The sequence below is a fragment of the Somniosus microcephalus genome, chromosome 5 (assembly GCF_052327205.1).
Source record: "Somniosus microcephalus isolate GS21.2 chromosome 5, FLI_Smic_1.0, whole genome shotgun sequence".
Classification (NCBI taxonomy): domain Eukaryota; kingdom Metazoa; phylum Chordata; class Chondrichthyes; order Squaliformes; family Somniosidae; genus Somniosus; species Somniosus microcephalus.
In genome coordinates this window covers 121,669,922-121,693,567 of record NC_140991.1, presented here as the reverse complement: position 1 = coordinate 121,693,567, position 23,646 = coordinate 121,669,922, and the positions used below count along the sequence as shown (strand labels likewise).

At 49.3% G+C, this 23,646-nt stretch overlaps 1 protein-coding gene across 1 annotated transcript in view; it reads left to right on the top strand.

Annotated features, from left to right (window-relative positions):
• Nucleotides 1-23,646, top strand: part of LOC147117285 (ATP-binding cassette sub-family A member 13-like) — a 250,509-nt gene that overhangs the window by 189,278 nt on the left and 37,585 nt on the right. The window contains exons 31-33 of the mRNA XM_085988134.1: nucleotides 5,094-5,202; nucleotides 14,644-14,698; nucleotides 20,471-20,648. Of these exons, the coding sequence (XP_085844260.1) occupies nucleotides 5,094-5,202; nucleotides 14,644-14,698; nucleotides 20,471-20,648 (342 nt within the window). The remainder of the gene's footprint in view (nucleotides 1-5,093; nucleotides 5,203-14,643; nucleotides 14,699-20,470; nucleotides 20,649-23,646) is intronic.

The following is a 23,646-nucleotide window of genomic DNA, read 5'->3' as shown; positions in this document are numbered from 1 at the left end:
TGGCGGATCAGTACTTTCATGCGCGGTACTGGGAGGGTCGCAACCTTGAGCACGGGGTTCTACCGGCACCAAGCTAGTTGGTGTCCGATCAGGATCCTGGAGAGGGGTACCCGATAGGTCCCAAGAGTTTCCTGGTGAAATGCCATCACCCGATGTCCCACTAGGTCCTGGTGGGCAGGGAGCCAGATCCCGTAATGATACGGTAGATTCTCGCCGTCGGAATATCGTATGTTTGCATAGGTGGGGTTGGCATCGGTTAGTTCGACCTCGTCTACAAGAGGGTCATTTTTAGACGTCCGAACGTATCTTCGGAGTAATACAGGTCCAGGAGTAGTTAGCCATGACGGGAGTGATGTCCCATGAGATGAGCGACGCTGGAATCCAAAGAACCGCTCATGAGGTGTAGTATTTGTGGCTGTAGAAAGCAGGGACCGTATAGAGTGCAATGCATCCGGAAGCACTGTTTCCCATTGCTGGTCTGGTAGGCCCCGAGATCTTAAAGCGAGACGTACGGAATTCCAGATGATACCGTTATACCTCTCTACCTGCCCATTTCCGATGGGATGGTATGGTGTTGTTTTGCTTGTAGCAATTCCCCGTTCTGAGAGGTAGTCCTTGAGTTCCCTCGACATAAAGGATGGACCCCGATCTGAGTGAATATAAGCCGGCATGCCACAGAGAGAAAATACCTGCTCAAGGCAGCAGATTACTGTGGACGCCAGCATATTGGAGCAGGGGAAGGCAAACGGAAAACGTGAATATTCGTCGATCATGGTGAGCAAATATGTGTTCCGAGTTGAAGAGGGCACTGGGCCCTTAAAATCGATGCTAAGTCGTTGCATCGGTTGGGTTGCATGTATGAGTATACCAGCTGAGGGGCGGAAGAACTGAGGTTTTAATTCCGCACAAAGCCGGCATTCTGAGCATATTTTCTTTACATCTCCAGTGGAAAAAGGGAGATTCCGTGATCGTACGAAATGTAGCATGCGCGTAACGCCAGGATGACACAAACCATTGTGGACATCCATGAGAGTGGAGGATGACATAGTGGAGCAGAATGCCCGTGTGAGGGTGTCCGGGGCCACATTCTCCTTGCCAGGCCGATAGAGAATGGTATAACCAAAAGAGGCCAGTTCCATCCTCCAAAGTTGTATTTTATTATTCTTAATTTTGGTTCGTTTTCGATTATCGAGCATGAAGGCGACTGATCGTTGGTCCGTGATCAATGTAAAGTGCTGGCGAGCTAGAAAATGGTTCCACTTCCGTACTGCCTCTATGATGGCTGTGGCTTCTTTCTCAACCGGTGGATAATGTAGCTCGGCACCTTGTAAGGTCCTGGACATAAATGCTACAGGACGACCTTCCTGATTCAGAGTAGCCGAGATCGCCACCTCCGAGGCATCACATTCAACCACGAAAGGGAGATTCTCATCGATGGAGTGAAGAGCCGCTTTCTCCAACTGTTTTTTGAGAAGGTTAAAGGCTGCAACAGCCGCTGTTCCCAGTGGAAATGATCTAGCATGCAGCAAGGGTTGGATTTTGTCCGAAAAATGAGGAATCCATTTAGCGTAGTATGCAAACAGACCGAGAGCCCGACGTAAAGAAGCCGGATTCTTAGGTGACGGGAGCTCTTGGAGCGGGCGAAGTCTTTCTGGGTCTGGCTTAATGATACCATTGCCTACGCAGTAGCCAAGGATGTTGATGGTCGGTTGCGACTCAACAGATTTGGATTCATTCAGGGTCAAATTACGGCGATGGAGGGCATCCCGAAATTTTTGGAGGTTGGAGTCGTGTTCCTGTTGATCGTGACCTGCAATGGTAATGTTATCAAGATAGGGAAAAGTGTCCCTTAGGTTTTCCTGCTTAACCAGGCCATCCATTGCCCGTTGAAAGACAGCCACTCCATTAGTAACCCCGAATGGGAGGCGACGAAATTGGTACAGCCGTCCATTAGCCTCAAAGGCTGTGTACTGCTTATCTGAGACCTTCAAGGGTAACTGATGATAGGCACTTTTTAAATCGTAAGTTGAGAACACTTTGTATTCGGCCAGTTTATTAACCATATCATCAATGCGTGGCAATGGGTAGGCGTCCAAGTCGGTATATTGATTGATGGTTTGCGAATAATCGATGCATAGTCGCTGTTTGTGAGGTTTTAGAGGGTTCTTGACAATGACGACTTGAGCCCGCCAGGGCGACGAACATGGTTCAATGATATCCTCTGCTAGAAGTCGAGAGATTTCAGCCGCAATAAAAGATTGGTCTTCCTGATTAAAGCGCCGCGATTTCGTTATTATCGGTTGGCATTGAGGCGGAATACTGGCAAATAATGAGGGTTCATCAAGTGAAGCTGCTGATAATGCACAAAAAGGTAATTTAGATGGTATATTAGAAATAGTAAGTCCGGGTTTGGATCCACCAAACTCAATGGTGAGTTTCTTATGCTGTTTTTGGAAGTCCAGCCCTAAGAGGAGATCACTACATAAGTCCTTGAGCACCGAAAGTCGGGTGGAGGGATACATACGACCATGAAGTGTCATATCAACAACACAAAAGCCGGAGATTCTGGTATTAAGTGATGACTGGGCCATCGCAATTGCCTGGTCCGATGGGAAGACATGTAGTTTCAATTTCGCAACAATCTGTTCCTTAATGAAACTATCAGTACTTCCTGAGTCCATTAAGGCATCTAAGGTATGCCCTTTAATTGAAATTTTTGTGGCTGCATGAGACAGGTTCTGTGGGCAAGCAGCTGTAATTGGTGTCGTTGCACAGAGAGTGGCTAAAACTCTCGGTGTGCTTCTTTGGGAGAGAGCTCGAGAGGAAGCTTGATAGGTCCTAGCTGGAGCATCTTGATAGGCCCTAATTGGGGCAGTTCGGTAGGTCTTAGCTGGATTGGCCCTCGTAGAGGCCCTTGATAGGCAAACTTTAGCAAAGTGTCCTTTTTTCCCGCAATAACTGCAGATTGCATTGCGAGCAGGGCAGGTTTTCCTAGGGTGAAAAGCATCTCCACAAAAGAAGCATTCCTTCCTAGATTGCCAAGAGGCTGCTAAAGTGGGGTCGTCCTCCTCTTCTTCATCAGAATTATCAGAATTAGATTCCCCCATGATAGGGTTCACCTGAGACCGCTTGAATTGTCTGGTTGCAGCTACAGCAGCAGATCGAGATCTGGGCAGCTGATAGAGGTCTGCATTTCTCTTTGCCAAATCCAGTGAACAAGCTAGGTCAAAAGCTTTTTGTAGCTCAAGTGTTTTACTTTCTAGTAGACGCTGGCGTATAAATGGAGAGGCAATCCCGCAGATGAAAGCATCACGAATCATTTCTTGGCGGTACAGCTCAGCTGAGGCTGCCTGAAAGTTACAATCTACGCTGAGCCTGCGAAGTTCTTGCAGGAATTCGTCAATTGATTCCCCTGGCCCTTGTCGGGCTGTGGCCAGTAGATGTCTAGCATAGACCTCATTTGGGGTCTTCGCATACAGTTTCTTAAGTGCCCGAATCACCTCTTCGTAATTATCCCAGTCATCAACATATTCGAACACTTTTGGGGTCACATAATTGACAAGTATCTTCAATTTAGCAGGAGCATCCACTTTACATTCATCCAGAAAATTCTCAAAAGTACGATACCAATGCTTCCATACCCTGCCAGCTGCTGGTGTATTCGGGTCCAAGTCCAGACGAATAGGTCTAAGGATTTTCTCCATGATGGGTGGTTCCCTGGATCCTTAACTTCCGAGTTTGTCTGAAGGTCTAGTATTTGTCAGTGTAAATACTAAGTTACTTAAATTGATGTAAGAAAAAGGAGACTTACCATCAAGTAACTTTAAAGTAAGCTTTAAGTAACTTATAAACACACTATATACAAGAGAGGTCTTTACCATGCCTCTGGTAGAAGCCTCTTACAATACTGAACAGACCAGTATTTATACCAGTCCAACAGGAAGTGACATATGACAGGAAGTGAGGTATGTACACAGTTCATAGTTCACAGTTCATAGTTCACAGGAAGTGATGACATAACTTCCCGGAAGTTAGCATTTTTATCACATCTGTGCTTTCAGTTTCAGATCAGTTATAAAGCTAACAAAAGTCTCATTTTGTTGCTGTGTCTGAGAACGGAAGATGTATCTTTCATACGTCTCATTCTTTTTGGGAGAGCAATGTGCATCAAATTTTTTTTAGCACATCTTCTAATTTTTCTCTGTTCTCCGCTGGATTAAATACAAATGTATTAAATACCTCTATCGCCTGTGGGCCTGCAACCGTAAGCAGCAACGCTATCTTCCTTGCGTCTGGCTTCGTACCGAATCCGATGGCTGCAATGTAGAGTTCGAATTGTTGTTTAAAAATCCGCCAATTGTAGTCGACATTTCCCTCGAGATTCAAACCTCCTGGTGGCTTCAAATTCTCCATGTCGCTTTTCACAATTTTCAGCAGATCTTCACCACCCTGGTACCATGTTATGTTCATTAATAACTAGACATTCTTATTATGAACACAGCTAGCTTTTGCTAGTTACTGTATTGAGCCATGTGGACTAGGTACAGCATCTTGTAGAGATGCAGCATTGTGCTCCTGTGTGCAGGTTGCCATCTTGACTGTTGCCTTCTGGGTAGCCTAGCCTCATGGGTAATGTAGTCTTAATATATATATAGCTGGGTAGTGTAGTTTTATACATACAGCTCTATACAGCTCCACTGCTCCACCTAGTGTCCACCACAGAATGACATGTTATTGATCACTACAGGGTGCACACTTACCTTTCCCAAGTATATGTCCACTGCGCTTCCATCAGTGGTAAGGAACAGCAGGAAGTCTCAGCACATGAATTACCCTCTTCACAGGACTACTACTGATCATAAGATCAACATATTGCACCCACCTTTAGATTTTCAAATCACTTATTTAGACACACTCTGCAACTGTGAGGTGAGGGAAATTCAAGGCCATGAGAACCACCTTGTGCATGGCCAGGTGGCTGGGTATTTATTTTCTATTTATGATAATTAACAATTTGTTTCTGTATTATAAATAATAGAACCAGATCTATGACAATTATTGTAATATTATTGCTACTTGTGGTCTACTCATAGGTGTGGTACAATCAAAACGGCTTTCATACAGAACCAGCCTACCTGAACCAGCTCAATAATCTCATCCTCTGGGCCAACCTACCGCCAGGCTCTGACTGGACACAATACGGTATAACTAAATATATAAAACAGTATGTCTCTCTGTCTGTCTCTCTGTCTGTCTCTCTGTCTGTCCGGCTATACAATCAAAAGTTATAGAGCGTACCTACACATATGTTATATCAAAAGAAAGCTCATCATTAGGGGACTCTTGTAGGCATATTTACTTTTTGGTCGGACAAAAATTGTGCCGACGGTATCCAAAAAACGTTCAAAATTCCGCTCATTATCCGCTCATTAGCATCGAGTGGGGGCGGGCCATCCTAGAGTTGAATGACGTGATGATTGACCAATCCTACAGTTCATGTGACCTGACGGTTGACCAATCAGTGCGTGTGTGGGCGGGCCTTATCATTCTGAACTGAGGTGAGTGTCAGCCATCTTGATTCGTAAGTTTTTTTTGCCACTTTCTGCGTGTTTCTTTTCAAATCTAGATTTCCAGCCAAAAAAAAGTTGCTTTTAAAACACACATTGTTTTTAAAAAAAAGTTAATTAATTTGTAAATCTTTTCTCTAACCTCTATAATTTTCCTACCTTTCACCGTTTTTTCAGGCCTAGAAGCCTGGGCTTCTGTTGCCCAGCCACGCCCGAGCTAGGCACCGCCCCTCCCGCTGGGCCCGCCCCGCGATCGCTGTCATCTTTGTAAAGGCAGGCGGCGCGGGACTGGGCCAAGCGTAGCCATCGCCGCCATTTTGGTAAAGGCTGGTGGGGCGGGAGGGAGCCTAGCGGGAGGTGAGTTGCAGTCACCGCGGGCACAGCTGATCGGGCGCTCATCAGGGGTCGGCCCGCAACGCATCGACTGGAGGAGCGGTGGCTCTCTCTGTCCTTCCCCCCCCCCGCGGCTCGGGAGGGCGGGGGGCGGGGCTCGGGCTGACCGGGGCGCTGCGCTCGGCTGGGCCATGTCACTGCGTGGGGCGGCACGGAGCTCCGCGGAGCCATCGCCGGCAGAGGGGAGAGGGTCTGCTGGCTCCCCCCTCCCTTTCTCCCCCTCCCTTTCTCCCCCTCCCTTTCTCCCTTCCCCCCTCCCCCCTCCTTCCCCCACCCTTCCTCCCCACCCTTCCCGCCCCCCCTTCCCCCCCACACACCACCCGCCCCCCCTCCACCTCCCCTCCCCCTCCCCCTCCACCTCCCCTCCCCCTCCACCTCCACCCCCCTTTCCCTTCCACTCCCCCCCTTCCCCTCCCCCCTTCCCCTCCCTCTCCCCCTTCCACTCTCCCCCCCCTCCCCTTCCCCCCTCACCCTCTACCCCCTTCCCCCCCACCCCCCTTCCCCCCTCCCCCTACCCCTCTCCCCCCCAGTCGCTCTCTCTCTTCCCCCCCAGTCGCTCTCTCTCTTCCCCCCCAGTCGCTCTCTCTCTTCCCCCCCAGTCGCTCTCTCTCTTCCCCCCCAGTCGCTCTCTCTCTTCCCCCCCAGTCGCTCTCTCTCTTCCCCCCCAGTCGCGCTCTCTCTTCCCCCCCAGTCGCGCTCTCTCTTCCCCCCCAGTCGCGCTCTCTCTTCCCCCCCAGTCGCTCTCTCTCTTCCCCCCCAGTCGCTCTCTCTCTTCCCCCCCAGTCGCTCTCTCTCTTCCCCCCCAGTCGCTCTCTCTCTTCCCCCCCAGTCGCTCTCTCTCTTCCCCCCCAGTCGCTCTCTCTCTTCCCCCCCAGTCGCTGTCTCTCTTCCCCCCCAGTCGCTCTCTCTCTTCCCCCCCAGTCGCTCTCTCTCTTCCCCCCCAGTCGCTCCCTCTCTTCCCCCCCAGTCGCTCCCTCTCTTCCCCCCCAGTCGCTCCCTCTCTTCCCCCCCAGTCGCTCTCTCTCTTCCCCCCCAGTCGCTCTCTCTCTTCCCCCCCAGTCGCTCTCTCTCTTCCCCCCCAGTCGCTCTCTCTCTTCCCCCCCAGTCGCTCTCTCTCTTCCCCCCCAGTCGCTCTCTCTCTTCCCCCCCAGTCGCTCTCTCTCTTCCCCCCCAGTCGCTCTCTCTCTTCCCCCCCAGTCGCTCTCTCTCTTCCCCCCCAGTCGCGCTCTCTCTTCCCCCCCAGTCGCTCTCTCTCTTCCCCCCCAGTCGCTCTCTCTCTTCCCCCCCAGTCGCTCTCTCTCTTCCCCCCCAGTCGCTCTCTCTCTTCCCCCCCAGTCGCTCTCTCTCTTCCCCCCCAGTCGCTCTCTCTCTTCCCCCCCAGTCGCTCTCTCTCTTCCCCCCCAGTCGCGCTCTCTCTCTTCCCCCCCCAGTCGCTCTCTCTCTTCCCCCCCAGTCGCTCTCTCTCTTCCCCCCCCAGTCGCTCTCTCTCTTCCCCCCCAGTCGCTCTCTCTCTTCCCCCCCAGTCGCTCTCTCTCTTCCCCCCCAGTCGCTCTCTCTCTTCCCCCCCAGTCGCTCTCTCTCTTCCCCCCCAGTCGCTCTCTCTCTTCCCCCCCAGTCGCTCTCTCTCTTCCCCCCCAGTCGCTCTCTCTCTTCCCCCCCAGTCGCTCTCTCTCTTCCCCCCCAGTCGCTCTCTCTCTTCCCCCCCAGTCGCTCTCTCTCTTCCCCCCCAGTCGCTCTCTCTCTTCCCCCCCAGTCGCTCTCTCTCTTCCCCCCCAGTCGCTCTCTCTCTTCCCCCCCAGTCGCTCTCTCTCTTCCCCCCCAGTCGCTCTCTCTCTTCCCCCCCAGTCGCTCTCTCTCTTCCCCCCCAGTCGCTCTCTCTCTTCCCCCCCAGTCGCTCTCTCTCTTCCCCCCCAGTCGCTCTCTCTCTTCCCCCCCAGTCGCTCTCTCTCTTCCCCCCCAGTCGCTCTCTCTCTTCCCCCCCAGTCGCTCTCTCTCTTCCCCCCCAGTCGCTCTCTCTCTTCCCCCCCAGTCGCTCTCTCTCTTCCCCCCCAGTCGCTCTCTCTCTTCCCCCCCAGTCGCTCTCTCTCTTCCCCCCAGTCGCTCTCTCTCTTCCCCCCCAGTCGCTCTCTCTCTTCCCCCCCAGTCGCTCTCTCTCTTCCCCCCCAGTCGCTCTCTCTCTTCCCCCCCAGTCGCTCTCTCTCTTCCCCCCCAGTCGCTCTCTCTCTTCCCCCCCAGTCGCTCTCTCTCTTCCCCCCCAGTCGCTCTCTCTCTTCCCCCCCAGTCGCTCTCTCTCTTCCCCCCCAGTCGCTCTCTCTCTTCCCCCCCAGTCGCTCTCTCTCTTCCCCCCCAGTCGCTCTCTCTCTTCCCCCCCAGTCGCTCTCTCTCTTCCCCCCCAGTCGCTCTCTCTCTTCCCCCCCAGTCGCTCTCTCTCTTCCCCCCCAGTCGCTCTCTCTCTTCCCCCCAGTCGCTCTCTCTCTTCCCCCCCCAGTCGCTCTCTCTCTTCCCCCCCCAGTCGCTCTCTCTCTTCCCCCCCAGTCGCTCTCTCTCTTCCCCCCCAGTCGCTCTCTCTCTTCCCCCCCAGTCGCTCTCTCTCTTCCCCCCCCAGTCGCTCTCTCTCTTCCCCCCCCAGTCGCTCTCTCTCTTCCCCCCCAGTCGCTCTCTCTCTTCCCCCCCAGTCGCTCTCTCTCTTCCCCCCCAGTCGCTCTCTCTCTTCCCCCCCCAGTCGCTCTCTCTCTTCCCCCCCAGTCGCTCTCTCTCTTCCCCCCCAGTCGCTCTCTCTCTTGCCCCCCAGTCGCTCTCTCTCTTCCCCCCCAGTCGCTCTCTCTCTTCCCCCCCCAGTCGCTCTCTCTCTTCCCCCACCAGTCGCTCTCTCTCTTCCCCCACCAGTCGCTCTCTCTCTTCCCACCAGTTGCTCTCTCTCTTCCCACCAGTCGCTATCTCTCTCTCTCTCTCTCTTCCCCCCAGTCGCTCGCTCTCTCTCTTCCCCCCCAGTCGCTCTCTCTCTTCCCCCCCAGTCGCGCTCTCTCTTCCCCCCCAGTCGCGCTCTCTCTTCCCCCCCAGTCGCGCTCTCTCTTCCCCCCCCAGTCGCTCTCTCTCTTCCCCCACCAGTCGCTCTCTCTCTTCCCCCACCAGTCGCTCTCTCTCTTCCCACCAGTTGCTCTCTCTCTTCCCACCAGTCGCTATCTCTCTCTCTCTCTCTCTTCCCCCCAGTCGCTCGCTCTCTCTCTTCCCCCCCAGTCGCTCTCTCTCTTCCCCCCCAGTCGCTCTCTCTCTTCCCCCCCAGTCGCTCTCTCTCTTCCCCCCCAGTCGCTCTCTCTCTTCCCCCCCAGTCGCTCTCTCTTTTCCCCCCCAGTCGCTCTCTCTCTTCCCCCCCAGTCGCTCTCTCTCTTCCCCCCCAGTCGCTCTCTCTCTTCCCCCCCAGTCGCTCTCTCTCTTCCCCCCCAGTCGCTCTCTCTCTTCCCCCCCAGTCGCTCTCTCTCTTCCCCCCCAGTCGCTCTCTCTCTTCCCCCCAGTCGCTCTCTCTCTTCCCCCCCCAGTCGCTCTCTCTCTTCCCCCCCCAGTCGCTCTCTCTCTTCCCCCCCAGTCGCTCTCTCTCTTCCCCCCCAGTCGCTCTCTCTCTTCCCCCCCCAGTCGCTCTCTCTCTTCCCCCCCCAGTCGCTCTCTCTCTTCCCCCCCAGTCGCTCTCTCTCTTCCCCCCCAGTCGCTCTCTCTCTTCCCCCCCAGTCGCTCTCTCTCTTCCCCCCCCAGTCGCTCTCTCTCTTCCCCCCCAGTCGCTCTCTCTCTTCCCCCCCAGTCGCTCTCTCTCTTGCCCCCCAGTCGCTCTCTCTCTTCCCCCCCAGTCGCTCTCTCTCTTCCCCCCCCAGTCGCTCTCTCTCTTCCCCCACCAGTCGCTCTCTCTCTTCCCCCACCAGTCGCTCTCTCTCTTCCCCCCAGTCGCTCACTTCCCCCCCAGTCGCTCGCTCTCTTCCCCCCCAGTCGCTCTCTCTCTTCCCCCCCCAGTCGCTCTCTCTCTTCCCCCACCAGTCGCTCTCTCTCTTCCCCCACCAGTCGCTCTCTCTCTTCCCACCAGTTGCTCTCTCTCTTCCCACCAGTCGCTATCTCTCTCTCTCTCTCTCTTCCCCCCAGTCGCTCTCTCTCTCTCTCCCCCCCCCAGTCGCTCTCTCTCTCTCTTCCAACAACAATATGCCCTCAAAAAAGCCTCGGCACCGCCGGGCACTCCAGCTAGTGACAAATAAAAGCATGTCTGAAGGGATAATGTTGGAGAAATGTATACATTCCCACTCAGGTGTTAGGTGGCACTATGGACTATTGCTGTTGTATAATAACAACTGCTGCAGTATGTTTTATTTATCACAACAACTTGCATTTATATATCACCTTTAATGTAGAAAAAAATGTGTCAAGGCGCTTCATAGTCAAGGAAAGATTGGATACCGAGCTAAAGGAGGAGGTATTAGGATGGGTGATCAAAAGCTTGGTCAAAGAGGTGGGTTTCAAGGTGGGCCTTAAAGGATGGGAGTAGTTGATGGAAAGGCAAAAGGGTTTAGGGAGGGAATTCCAGAGCATGGGGCCTAGACAGCTGAAGGGCCAGCCGCCAATGATGGGGCAAAGGGAGAAGAGGATGCACAAGAGTGGTGCAGAGTCAGAGGAACAGACTGTTTCGGAAGGGTTGTAGAGCTGGAGATAAGGAGGGGTGAAGCCATGAAGGGACTTAAACACCAGGATGAGAATTTTAAATATTAAGAAATTGGGGGACCGGGAGCCAGTGTAGCTCAGCGAGGACAATGGTGACGTATGAGCAGGACTTGCTGTGGGATAGGACATAGAATCATAGAAATTTACAGCATAGAAGGTGGCCATTCGGCCCATCGTGTCTGTGCTGACCGAAAAAGAGCTATCCAGCTTAATCCCACTTTCCAGCTCTTGGTCCATAGTCCCGTAGGTTACGGCACTTCAAGTGCATATCCAAGTACTTTTTAAAGGCAACGAGGATTTCTGCCTCTACCACCCTTTCTAGACCCCCATCACCCTCTGGGTGAAAAAAGTTCTCCTCAACTCCCCTCTAATCCTTCTACCAATTACTTTAAATCTATGCCCCCCTGGTTATTGACCTCTCTGCTAAGGGAAATAGGTCCTTCCTATCCACGTTATCTAAGCCCCTCATAATTGTATAGACCTCAATTAAGTCTCCCCTCAGCCTTCTCTATTCCAAAGAAAATAACCCCAGCCTATCTAATCTTTCTGCATAAGTAAAAATTCTCCAGTCCTGGCAACACCCTCGTAAATCTCCTCTATACCCTCGTAAATCTCCTCTGTACCCTCTAAAGGGCAGCAGAGTTTTTGATGAGCTGATGTTTCTGGAGGGTGGAGGATGGGAAGTGATTATAAGGGTGATTCTGTAAGCCTGCACTCCCAGTGTGGAAGCTATGCTTGCAGGAAGTGCAGGCTGGAGATAAGCTGTAACATTGTACCTCCGATTTCAGGATTTACATTATATGCAAGAGTGGCTCCCTGCTGTGGGAGGGGGGTACGGTTGGGTTGGGTTGCCACCAAATCACAGAATTGTGCCTTATATAACATTGTTTTAGTTCATTAGTAAATAGTCTATCACTTGATTAATTTTTGTCCAGATAGGAAATGGCTAATTACCTAAAGAGCTTGACCTGTGATAAATGTTTATCATTTTGTAAATTGCACAATAGAGTTTCTTAAACCTATGTCTTGACTCTTGGGGTGAATTTTTCTTAAGAAAACCACCCATTTTCGGGTGGTCTCGACTAGGCAATGTAGGGAAATGTAGTGGGGAAGCCTTCCCTGAATCCCGGGCCGACCTGCAATGTTCACTGCTGACCCACCCAGTTGCATATACATGAAGTTGGGGCTTGCTGGACCATTCCATCTCTCTTAATGTCCCTCCAAGCTCCACCTTCTTGGAAAAATGCAAGAGGCGCTCAGAGCTCTTTGTTGGAAAAAGCCAGTCAGTATCAATGGTGAAGCCAGCAGTGTGCTATCCATGCCCACTTCTGCTGCTTCCTGCCCCTCCCTATAAGGATTAATTGAAGCAGGACTCCCAATCCCTTTTGTTGCTCTGAATTTCCAGTACTGTTCACTATCAGGCAGTTGGTGGCCAATCTGTTTAATTTGCTGCAGCAACACATTAATTGCCTATCCTTCAGTGGCGAGCTCCCTATGCAGAGCAGAGATATGGCTGGGAGCCCACTCTATATATCTTATTGACCCTGACCCATGTTGAATTAGTTATTTCACCTGGATGCCAGTAAAGGCCCCACAAATGGTCTCAAGATCTCTATGCTAGAGTGTAGAAAATACTGGACAAGGGGGAAAAAAAATAGCGTTCTTGCCCCACAGAACTTATCTCTTCCTACCTCGACTCTATTGTTTCTCCCGATGTCCAGTCTCTTCCCACCTACATCCGCGACTATTCCAACGCCCTCCGTCACTTTAACAGTTTCCAGTATCCTGGCCCCAACCGTCTCCTTTTCACTATGGTTGTACAATCCCTCTACACCTCCATCCCCCACCAGGATGGCCTGAGGGCGCTCCGCTTCTTCCTTGAACAGAGGCCCAACCAGTCCCCACCCACCACCACCGTCCTCTGCCTGGCTGAACTTGTTCTCACATTGAACAACTTCTCCTTTGACTCCAATCACTTCCTCCAAATTAAAGGTGTTGCTATGGGAACACGCATGGGTCCCAGCAATGCCTGCCTTTTAGTGGGATATGTGGAACATTCTTTGCTCCAGTCCTACTCAGGTCCCCTCCCTCACCCCTTTTTGATGACTGTATCGGTGCTGTTTCCTGCACTCATCCTGAACTAGAAAATTTCATTCACTTTGCTTCCAATTTCCACCCTTCCCTCACCTTCACATGGTCCATCTCCGACTCTTCCCTTCCCTTCCCTTCCTCGACTTCTCTGTCTCCATCTCTGGGGATAGGCTATTGGCAAACAGTCACTACAAGCCCACTGACTCCCACAGCTACCTGGACTACACTTCCTCCCACCCTGCTTCCTGTAAAGACTCTCTTCCATTCTCCCAGTTTCTCCGTCTCCACCGCATCTGCTCTGACGATGCCACCTTCCATACAAGTGCTTCCGACATGTCTTCCTTTTTCCTCAACCGAGGATTCCCCTCTACTGTGGTTGACACGGCCCTTGACTGTGTCTGTTCTATTTCCTGCACTTCTGCTCTCACCCCTTCTCCTCCCTCCCGGAACCACGATAGAATTCCCCTTGTCCACACCTTTCACCCCACCAGCCTCCACATTCAACTAATCATCCTCCGCCATTTCCACTACCTCCAGCGTGATCCCACCACCAAACACATCTTCCCCTCACCTCCCCTTTCAGCATTCCGAAGGGACCGCTCCCTCCACGACACCCTGGTCCACTCCTCTATCACCTCCAACACCCCTTCCCCTTCGCCCGGCACCTTCCCGTGCAAGCTCAGGAGATGTAACACATGCCCTTTTACCTCCACTCTTCCCGGGCCCCAAACACTCCTTCCAGGTGAAACAGCGATTTACTTGTACTTCTTGCAATTTAGTATACTGTATTCGCTGCTCACGATGCGGTCTCCTCTACATTGGGGAGACCCAACGCAGATTGGGTGACCGCTTTGCGGAACACCTCCGTTCAGTCCGTATGGGTGACCCCGAGCTTCTGGTCGCCTGTCACTTTAATTCTCCGCTCCATTCCCACTCAGACCTCACTGTCCTCGGCCTCTTACACTGCTCCAATGAAGCTCAACATAAGCTCGAGGAACAGCATCTCATCTTTCGATTAGGCACTTTACAGCCTTCTGGACTCAACATAGAGTTCAACAATTTCAGACCATAACCTCTGCCCCAATTCTTTTTTTCCATTTATTTTATTTATTATATATTTTTTTCTCTCTCCCACATGGCAGCTGTCTTTCATTCTGCCATTTGCACTTCATCGAGAGCCATCTTTTGTTTCTTAACTTGTCCCATTACATCTCCTTTTGCTCTGCACCACCTCTTAATGTCTCTTAATCTCCCCGGCCTTCCACCCTATCACAGACCTTCCCTTTTGTTCTTTCCTCCCCTCCCCCCTTTCCCTGTCCCTGCACTTGCTTAAAAACCTGTTCGATCTCCAGCTTTTTCCAGTTCTGATGAAGGGTCATCAACCTGAAATGTTACCTCTGTTTCTGTCTCTACAGATGCTGCCTGACCTGCTGAGTATTTCCAGCTTTTTCTGTTTTTATTTCAGATTTCCAGCATCCACAGTATTTTGTTTTTGTATTTGAAGGAGTTAATACTTTTAGAAGAAGGTTGAGGAGAAAATCAATGAAGAAATAATTCTCTTTTGTTTTTGAGGTCATGTAATGTTTCCCATTTTATTTATTTTTTGGTCTCACTTTGCTCTATGATTAAGAGTCAAAGGTAGATCTGATTCTATTTCTCCACCATTCCTGCTATGAAACAAACTCGGGACCATTTTCAAGCAGCCTACTGCTGTCTCTCCCTCAATGGAAATGCTTGGCTCAGGGTTGAATCTGCAACGCATTGCTCGAGTATTAACTGTGGTTTTGACCCTGTTATTTCAATTTGTTAATTCATCTTCAGATCAGAATGCTTTAGTTGCTTAAGTATGTCTCATCTGTATATGTGGATTTTATGTACAAATATTCTTCTTTATTAGGAATTACACTGTACAGCCATCCTTATCGAGCATCTCTCCCGGATGATGACAAAATGTAAGTTGTTTTAAATAGTCTGCAATGCAAGCTGTAGATAAATATTGTACACAAGAACATTTGATTCAGTACATTCTAAGTAATGCATTAGTCACGGAGTATTAATATTTATGAGCTGCAGTGAACTGCTGGCATTGTGAGTATATATCATATAAGTGATACCTGTAAATGGGAGATTTTACTAATGCTGGTATTATTACCTTGGGTCTTTTCAAACATCACTCTTGATTATTCTGGCTCTCATATTTTAGATAACTTTCCTGGGTGAGTTCAAACTCCCCCCATCTATTGACAGTATTTGCCCTTGCCTTGAGATTTTTTTATTCACTCCCGGGATGTGGGCATCGCTGGCAATGCCAGCATTTATTGCCCATCCCTAGTTGTCCTTGAGAAGGTGGTGGTGAGCCACCGTCTTGAACCGCTGCAGTCCGTGTGGTGAAGGTACTCCCACAGTGCTGTTAGGGAGGGAGTGCCAGGATTTTCACCCAGCGACGATGAACGGCGATATATTTCCAAGTCAGGATGGTGTGTAACTTGGAGGTGGTGGTGTTCCCAGGCGCCTGCTGCCCTTGTCCTTCTAGGTGGTCGAGGTCGCGGGTTTGGGAGGTGCTGTCGAAGAAGCCTTGGCGAGTTGCTGCAGTGCATCTTGTAGATGGTACACTGCAGCTGTGGTGCACCAGTGGTGGAGGGAGTCAATGCTAAGGTGGTGGATGGGGTGCCAATCAAGCGAGCTGCTTTGTCCTGTATGGTGTCGAGCTTCTTGAGTGTTGTTGGAGCTGCACTCATCCAGGCAAGTTCCATCACACTCCTGACTTGTGTCTTGTAGATGGTGTGAAGGCTTTGGGGAGTCAGGAGGTGAGACACTCGCTGCAGAATACCCAGCCTCTGACCTGCTCTTGTAGCCACAGTGTTTATGTGGCTGGTCCAGTTAAGTTTCTGGTCAATGGTGACCCCAGGATGTTAATGGTGGGGGTATTCGGCGATGGCAATGCCGTTGAATGTCAAGGGGTGGTGGTTACACTCTCCCTTGTTGGAGATAATCATTGCCTGGTATTGTGTGGCACGAATGTTACTTGCCACTTATCAGCCCAAGCCTGAATGTTGTCCAGGTCTTGCTGCATGCGGGCATGGATGGCTTCATTATCTGGGGAGTTCTGAATGGAACTGAACACTGCATTGATGAAGCAGCTGAAGATAGTTGGGCCTAGGATACTGCCTAGGACACTGTCCAACAACCACAAACATCTTCCTTTGTGCTAGGTATGACTCCAGCCAGTGGAGAGTTTTTCCCCTGATTCCCACTGACTTCAGTTTTACTAGGGCTCCTTGATGCCACACTCGGTCAAATGCTGCCTTGATGTCAAGGGCAGTCACTCTCACCTCACCTCTGAATTCAGCTCTTTTGTCCACGTTTGGACCAAGGCTGTAATGAGGTCTGGAGCCGAGTGATCCTAGCGGATCTCAAACTGAGCATCGGTGAGCAGGTTATTGGCGAGTAAGTGCCGCTTGATAGCACTGTTGATGACACCTTCCATCACTTTGCTGATAATTGAGAGTAGACTGACAGAGCGGTAATTGGCAGCATTGGATTTGTCCTGCTTTTTGTGGACAGGACATATCTGGGCAGTTTTCCACATTGTTGGGAAGATGCCAATGTTGTAGCTGTACTGGAACAGCTTGGCTATAGGCGCGGCTAGTTCTGGAGCGTAAGTCTTCAGCACGACAGCGGGATGTTGTCGGGGCCCATAGCCTTTGCTGTATCCAGTGCGCGCTGCCATTTCTTGATATCACGTGGAGTGAATCGAATTGGCTGAAGACTGGCTTCTGTGATGGTGGGGACGTCAGGAAGAGATTGATATGGATCATCCACTCGGGCACTTCTGGCTGAAGATGGTTGAAAACGCTTCAGCCTTGTCTTTTGCACTCGCGTGCTGGGCTCCGCCATAATTTAGGATGGGGATATTCATGGAGCCTCCTCCTCCCATTAGTTGTTTAATGGTCCACCACCATTCACGACTGGATGTGGCAGGACTGCAGAGCTTTTATCTAATCCATTGGTTATGAGATTGCTTAGCTCTGTCTATAGCAGGCTGCTTTCGCTGTTTAGCATGCATGTCGTCCTGTGTTGCAGCTTCACCAGGTTGGCATCTCATTTTTAGGTACGCCTGGTGCTGCACTTGGCATGCTCTTCTACACTCCTCATTGAACCAGGGTTGGTCCCTGGCTTCATGGTAATAGTAGAATGAGGGATATGCTGGGCCATGAGGTTACAGGTTATGGTGGAGTACAATTTTGCTGCTGCTGATGGCCCACAGCGCCTAATGGATGCCCAGTTTTGAGCTGCTAGATCTGTTCGAAATCTATCCCATTTAGCACGGTGGTAGCACCACACAACACGACGGAGTGAGTCCTCAGTGTGAAGATGGGACTTCATCTCCACAAGGACTGTGCGGTGGTAACTGCTACCAATGCTGTCATGGACAGATGCATCTGCTACCGATAGATCGGTGAGGACGAGGTCAAGTAGGTTTTTCCCTCATGTTGGTTCTTTCACCACCTGCCGCAGGCCCAGTCTGGCAGCTGTGTCCTTCAGGACTCGGCCAGTTCGGTCAGTAGTGGTGCTACCGAGCCACTCTTGGTGATGAACATTGAAGTCTCCCACCCAGAGTACATTCTGTGCCCTTGCTACCCTCAGTGCTTCTTCCAAGTGGTCTTCAACATGGAGGAGTACTGATTCATCAGCTTAGGGAGGGCAGTAGGTGGTAATCAGCAGAAGGTTTCCTTGCCCATGCTTGACCTGAAGCCATGAGACTTCACTGGGTCCGGAGTCAATGTTGAGAACTCCCAGAGCCAATCCCTCCCTTCTGTATACCACTGTGCCGCCACCTCCGGTGGGTCTGTCCTGCCGATGGCACAGAACATACCCAGGGATGGTGATGGAGGAGTCTGGGACATTGACTGAAAGTTATGATTCTGTGAGTATGACTGTATCAGGCTGTTGCTTGACTATTCTGTGGGACAGCTCTCCCAAGACACAAATCCCCAGATGTTAGTGAGGAGGACTTTGCGGGTCAACTGGGCTGGGTGTGCCGTTGTCGTGTTCGAAGTCGGTGCCGAGGTCGATACCGGGTGGTCCGTCTGGTTTTATTCTTCCCGCATCATTAACTCTGGTGTCCCCCAAGGATCTCTCTTTGGCCCCCTCCTATTTCTCATCTATATGCTGCCCCTTGGCGACATCATCCAAAGACACAGCGTCAGTTTCCACATGTACGCTGACGGCACCCACCTCACCACCACTTCTCTCGACACCTCCACAGTCACTAAATCATCAGACTGCTTGTCCGATATCCAGTTCTGGATGAGCAGAAATGTTCTCCAATTAACTATTGGGAAAACCAAAGCCATTGTTTTCAGTCCCCGCCACAAACTCCGTTCCCTAGCCACTGAATCCATCCCTCTCCCTAACATCTGTCTGAGGCTGAACCAGACTGTTCGCAACCTTAGTGTCATATTTGACCCTGAAATGAGCTTCCGACCACATATCTGCAGCATAACAAAGACCGCCTATTTCCACCTCCAAAACATCATCCGTCTCTGCCCCTGCCTCAGCTCATCCGCTGCTAAAACCCTCATCCATGCCTTTGTTACCTCTAGACTTGACTATTCCAATACACTCCCGGCTGGCCTCCCACGTTCTACCCTACGTAAACTTGAGGTCATCCAAAACTCGGCTGCCCGTGTCCTAACTCACAGCAAGTACGGTTAACCCAGCACTCCTCTAATTCTGCCCTCGTACGGATCCCTGATTATAATCATTGGTGGCCGTGCCTTCTGTTGCCTAGGCCCTAAGCTCTGGAATTCCCCGTATAACCCTCTCCGCCTCTCTACCTCTCTTTCCTCCTTTAAGACACTCCTTAAAACCTACCTCATTGACCAAGCTTTTGGTCAGCTGTCTTAATTTCTCCTTATGTGGCTCAATGTCAAATTTTTTTGTCTTATAATACTCCTCCGAAGCACCTTCGGACGTTTTACTACGTTAAAGGCACTATATAAATACAAGTTGTTGTTTTCTGTAGTGGTTTGTTAGGCTATTTACTAGGCCATTTCAGAGGACAATTAAGAGTCGACCACATTGCTGTGGGTCTGGAGTCACATATAGGCCAGACCAGGTAAGGACGGCAGATTTCCTTCCCTACAGGACATTAGTGAACCAGATAGGTTTTTATGACAATCCGATAGTTTCATGGTTACCATTACTGATACTGGCTTTTTATTTCAGATTTATTTAATTAACTGAATTTAAATTCCCCAGCTGCTCAGAACTCATGTATCTGGATTATTAGCCAAAGCCTCTGGAATACTAGTCCAGTAACATAACCACTATGCTACCGTTCCCGTAAGATCTAGGTGAGCCTTTTGAATCCTTGTACACCTAAATATCTGCCCCTTAATTGGCCTGCTAAGCCCGCTGGGTGGGCTTAACAAGATCAATCAAGGGAAAATAGCGTGGGTTGGCCAGAAGTTGATGAAGGCGAGACTGAAACCCGAGTGGGAGTCCCGTCGCCAAAAGCTCCCCATTGGCAAAATCCAGCCCCTAGTCTCATCAGGCATACTGGCCCCCAATTTAATGTGGGTCCCTGTGAGGATGGGGATGTGGGAACTCCCAGCTTTGGGAGTCTCCACCACAGACACTGTCGCCTCCCCCCACCCCGCCCCCCCCCCCCCCCCCCCAATCAATAGAAAATGAAATGGTGCACGGTGTAAAATGGGCTGCCGATTCATTATGAACCCATTTCATGCTGCTGGCTTAGTCATATTTCACCCCCTGAGTATCAGCCTTGTGGCTTGAATACTTTCCTCGTGTCACAAGACACAGAGTAGGTTCTGAAAAGATCACCTGACAGTTTCAACATAACTTCTACATGACTTTTACGTTAATGGTTTGATTATACGCACCTGGGATTTCTGCGGGTTGTCTCGTTATCTTGCCCTAACTTCAGCAGAAGATCAGCAAAACCAACACAAAAATGCCATAACTGGTTAACGACGGCCATTTACACCTTCCTGAGGGGATTCCACCAAAGTTACTGCGGGAGATCAGAAGAACTCTGCGGAAATTCTCTCCCATGGCTCAGTATTCTACATGCTTTTTTTGACTGCTGCTGCACAGTGACTGGACGTGTTAAATGCTGAGTCTACTAATACCACTAGATATCTTTCAACTTGGCTGTAGCTAGTTCAACATCACTCATAGAGTATACATGTCACCTAGCTTTTCTTGCATTGTGCAGTACCTTACTCTTACCTGTATTAAATTTCAACAGTAGTAAATTTATGTATGGTCTGAGGGAGGGTTAAAAGTCCAATCAAGTATTAAAACTTGGACTATGGTGGTCTTCACTGAGGGTGTCATGGTATACAAACTACTATTAAAATAACCCAGTTAGCATGGAATTGGGCGAGAAAGGAAAATGGCATAGAAAGTTACAGGGACATGCAGTTGATGTAATTTTCTCTGCTGTACTTTGTGGGGTTGATTCTGCTTTTGCGCACTGCTAGTGGGGAGTGGCGGTTGCAGGAAGATCATAGCAGGAAATTGCGGTTGCAGTGCCATGATTTCCCACCACATACTTCCTGTGAGCACCATTCCCCACTAGAAGCTGTGAATCAGCCTTTTTATTTATTGAATTAACCTGAAGTAAATTTAAATACATAAAGCTAGTATTTTGTCTAACTCTTGAATCATTTTCATACTTCTGTTTCTTTCTGAAGTATGGAGAATCTTCGACAGTGTGGAGTGGCATTCTGTATCCTCCTGGGGTTTTCTGTTCTAACAGCAAGTATTGGCGGATACATTGTACGAGACAGAGTTACTGGGCAGAAAAGATTACAACACACCTCTGGTCTGGGCTACAGAGTGTACTGGATCACGAACTTCCTGTATGATATGGTACGGATATATGAAGCTTTTGTTTATATATCTATAAAACTGCTCTCCTTTCATCATTGCTGTTTATTTTCAAATATCCTTCTTTAGTCAGGAATCTGAGGGAATGCCTCTCCGACTCCTTCCCAACTTGTAGTAGTAATGCTTTATACTTACTTAGCAAGAAGTTCACCTGTTGTAGGATGAAATGAACACACTTTTCTGAGATACGATGCTCTACTTCCAGAGCTTGAGTAGCTGACAGACTGGACACTGAGTCATGACATCCCTGAGCATGGCCTTATGAAGCGGGTACCTTCTGTAAGGATATCAGCAAATAGTGATGTTATTTGCCTGTTCGATTATGATGTCTTAATAGCATGATTGCAGGTATTGATTACTTATGCCTGACCAGCAGAGGTCATGTGACCGAGAGAAGCAAGGCAGAGAGTTTTACTTTCACTTTGATTCTAGCTGCATCACAGTATAGAGTGTTCTGTAAAAAGGCTGTTAAAAAGAGTTGAATAGACTTTAGATTAAAACAACTTTCTCTTTCAATAAATGAGTCTTTATTGAACCCAAGAAGAAATCAAACATGGTGTCAGAAGAGGATTGAAAGAGAAAAAGAAAAAGAAAGAAAAAATCTGAAGTTAGCAACTTGATGGGACAGTGCAAGCAGTTGTGGCAAGTAAGCGAAATCAGCTCTCCACAGATTAGCAAGCCAAAAGAGAACATCGTTGCTTACCATTAGAGAATAGCTAACGAAGTGAAAACATGGGAGGTTTACACCCACCAGCGACCCTTCAATTGACAGGTAATGTGGCTGAAAATTGGAGAAGGTTCAAACAACGTTTAGAGTTGTATTTAGCGGCAATCGGAGCTGACGAGAAAAGTGATAAACAAAAATCGTCCGTGTTCTTACATGTCGTGGGTGATGCAGCGCTGGAGGTATATAATAATTTCATATTTGCTGTTGATGGAGACAAAATGAAGCTAGATAAAATAATGGAACAGTTTGAGGCCTACTGCATACCTAAACGCAACGTGACCTTTGAGAGGCACAAATTTTTCACGTGTACAGAAAATCGGCGAGACTATTGATCAGTATGTGACTGAACTGAGAAACCGGAGCAAATCGTGTGAATTTGGGGGACTCACAGACTCGCTGATAAAAGACAGACTGGTGTGTGGTATTCCAGATAATGGTCTAAGGGAAAGGCTGCTAAGAGAGCAAGATCTAGACCTGGGAAAAGCCATAGCATTGTGTAGGGCTACAGAGACTGTGAAGTTGCAGGCAAAGGAGCTGTTCAGTGACAGTAGCTGCAATGTGGATGCAGTGAGAAAGAACGGATACAAACCGTTTTAACAAAGAGAGCACCAATGTGAAAAAAGAGACGTGGCCAGCAAACGAAAATGAAAGAGACAATCGGAAGTCATGTCGTCGATGCGGTACACAGCATCCACCAAGAAAGTGTCCAGCATATGGTAAAACATGCAATAGATGCAACAAAAACAACCATTATGCCCGTTGCTGTAAGAACCAAGCGCAACAAAGCAAGGTCCATACAGTAGATGAAAGCGAGATAGAGGAATTCAATGTAGATGTTGTGTCTGAAAACAAAAAAGAAAGAGACTGGATGTTGACACTAAAAGTGAACGATATACACATTCCATTTAAATTGGATACTGGAGCACAAGTTAATGTGATATCAGAGACCGATTTTAAGAGAATTAGACCCAGACCAAAGTTACATGGAATACAAGTCAAAGTGACCGGATACTCAGGTACTGATATACCAGTGAAAGGAAGATGCATTGTCAAAGTAACACACAAGGACAGAGAGCACACGCTAGCATTAATCGTGGTGCCAAAGGATGTGCAAGCCATACTAGGGTTAAAAGCCTGTGAGAGACTGAACCTGGTAAAGAGAGTCCTCATTGTGGAAAGTGAAAGAGAGACAGTCTATGATGCACTGAATGTTGCGTACACACCGGGTAAGCTTATGTATACAGCAGACACGTTGTCCAGAGCTGTTGACCCAGGAGAGCCCGCAAACACAGTGAAAAGACTGAAGTACAAGGCAAAAGACAGTGGAACTGACTTCGACCAGAGCATGCTTGTATACCGCACAACGCCGCTCGAGTGTGGTATGTCACCAGCCCAACTCCTGATGGGACGTCGGCTAAGGTCAAACTTACCTATCCCGGAGAACCTCCTGAAAACAAAAGAGGGGGAGAAAGTGAGGAAGTTCAAGGAGCAACAGAAAGAAAAGCAAATTTAAGGACTATTGTTAAAAAAGGAAGTAATGTTATCTTATTCTTTCTTCAAGTTCTAGTGTATTGACATATTTCATGTGAACACACAAAGCAAGGGTAAAAAACCTTGATCATGATAATGATGATGTAAGTTCGTTAAATGTTGTTAGTTAAAAGTAAAATACTTTTGTTTTAAGAAAGGGAGATGTAAGGATATCAGCAAATAGTGATGTTATTTGCCTGTTCGATTATGATGTCTTAATAGCATGATTGCAGGTATTGATTACTTATGCCTGACCAGCAGAGGTCATGTGACCGAGAGAAGCAAGGCAGAGAGTTTTACTTTCACTTTGATTCTAGCTGCATCACAGTATAGAGTGTTCTGTAAAAAGGCTGTTAAAAAGAGTTGAATAGACTTTAGATTAAAACAACTTTCTCTTTCAATAAATGAGTCTTTATTGAACCCAAGAAGAAATCAAAACACCTTCACTGTTGAAAGCTCTCAATACATATCTACAACACCATGGGGCTGATAATATACTGTGCATGCTGCACCCCTAGCAGTGCATTCACCTCTCTACAAGTGGACGGACCTGGCAGGATAAAGCAAATCATCTAATTTGCATAATGTTCTGGCACTTTGGGCCTGTCTCTCACCAGGTGTCGGGAATACCAGGGCTATATTGTCAAGTGTCAGCAACCAGTGAAGTGCTGCTAGCTGCCTGTTGTGTGCCATGTACTTTTCCAGAGTGAGGGGGGTGGCAGG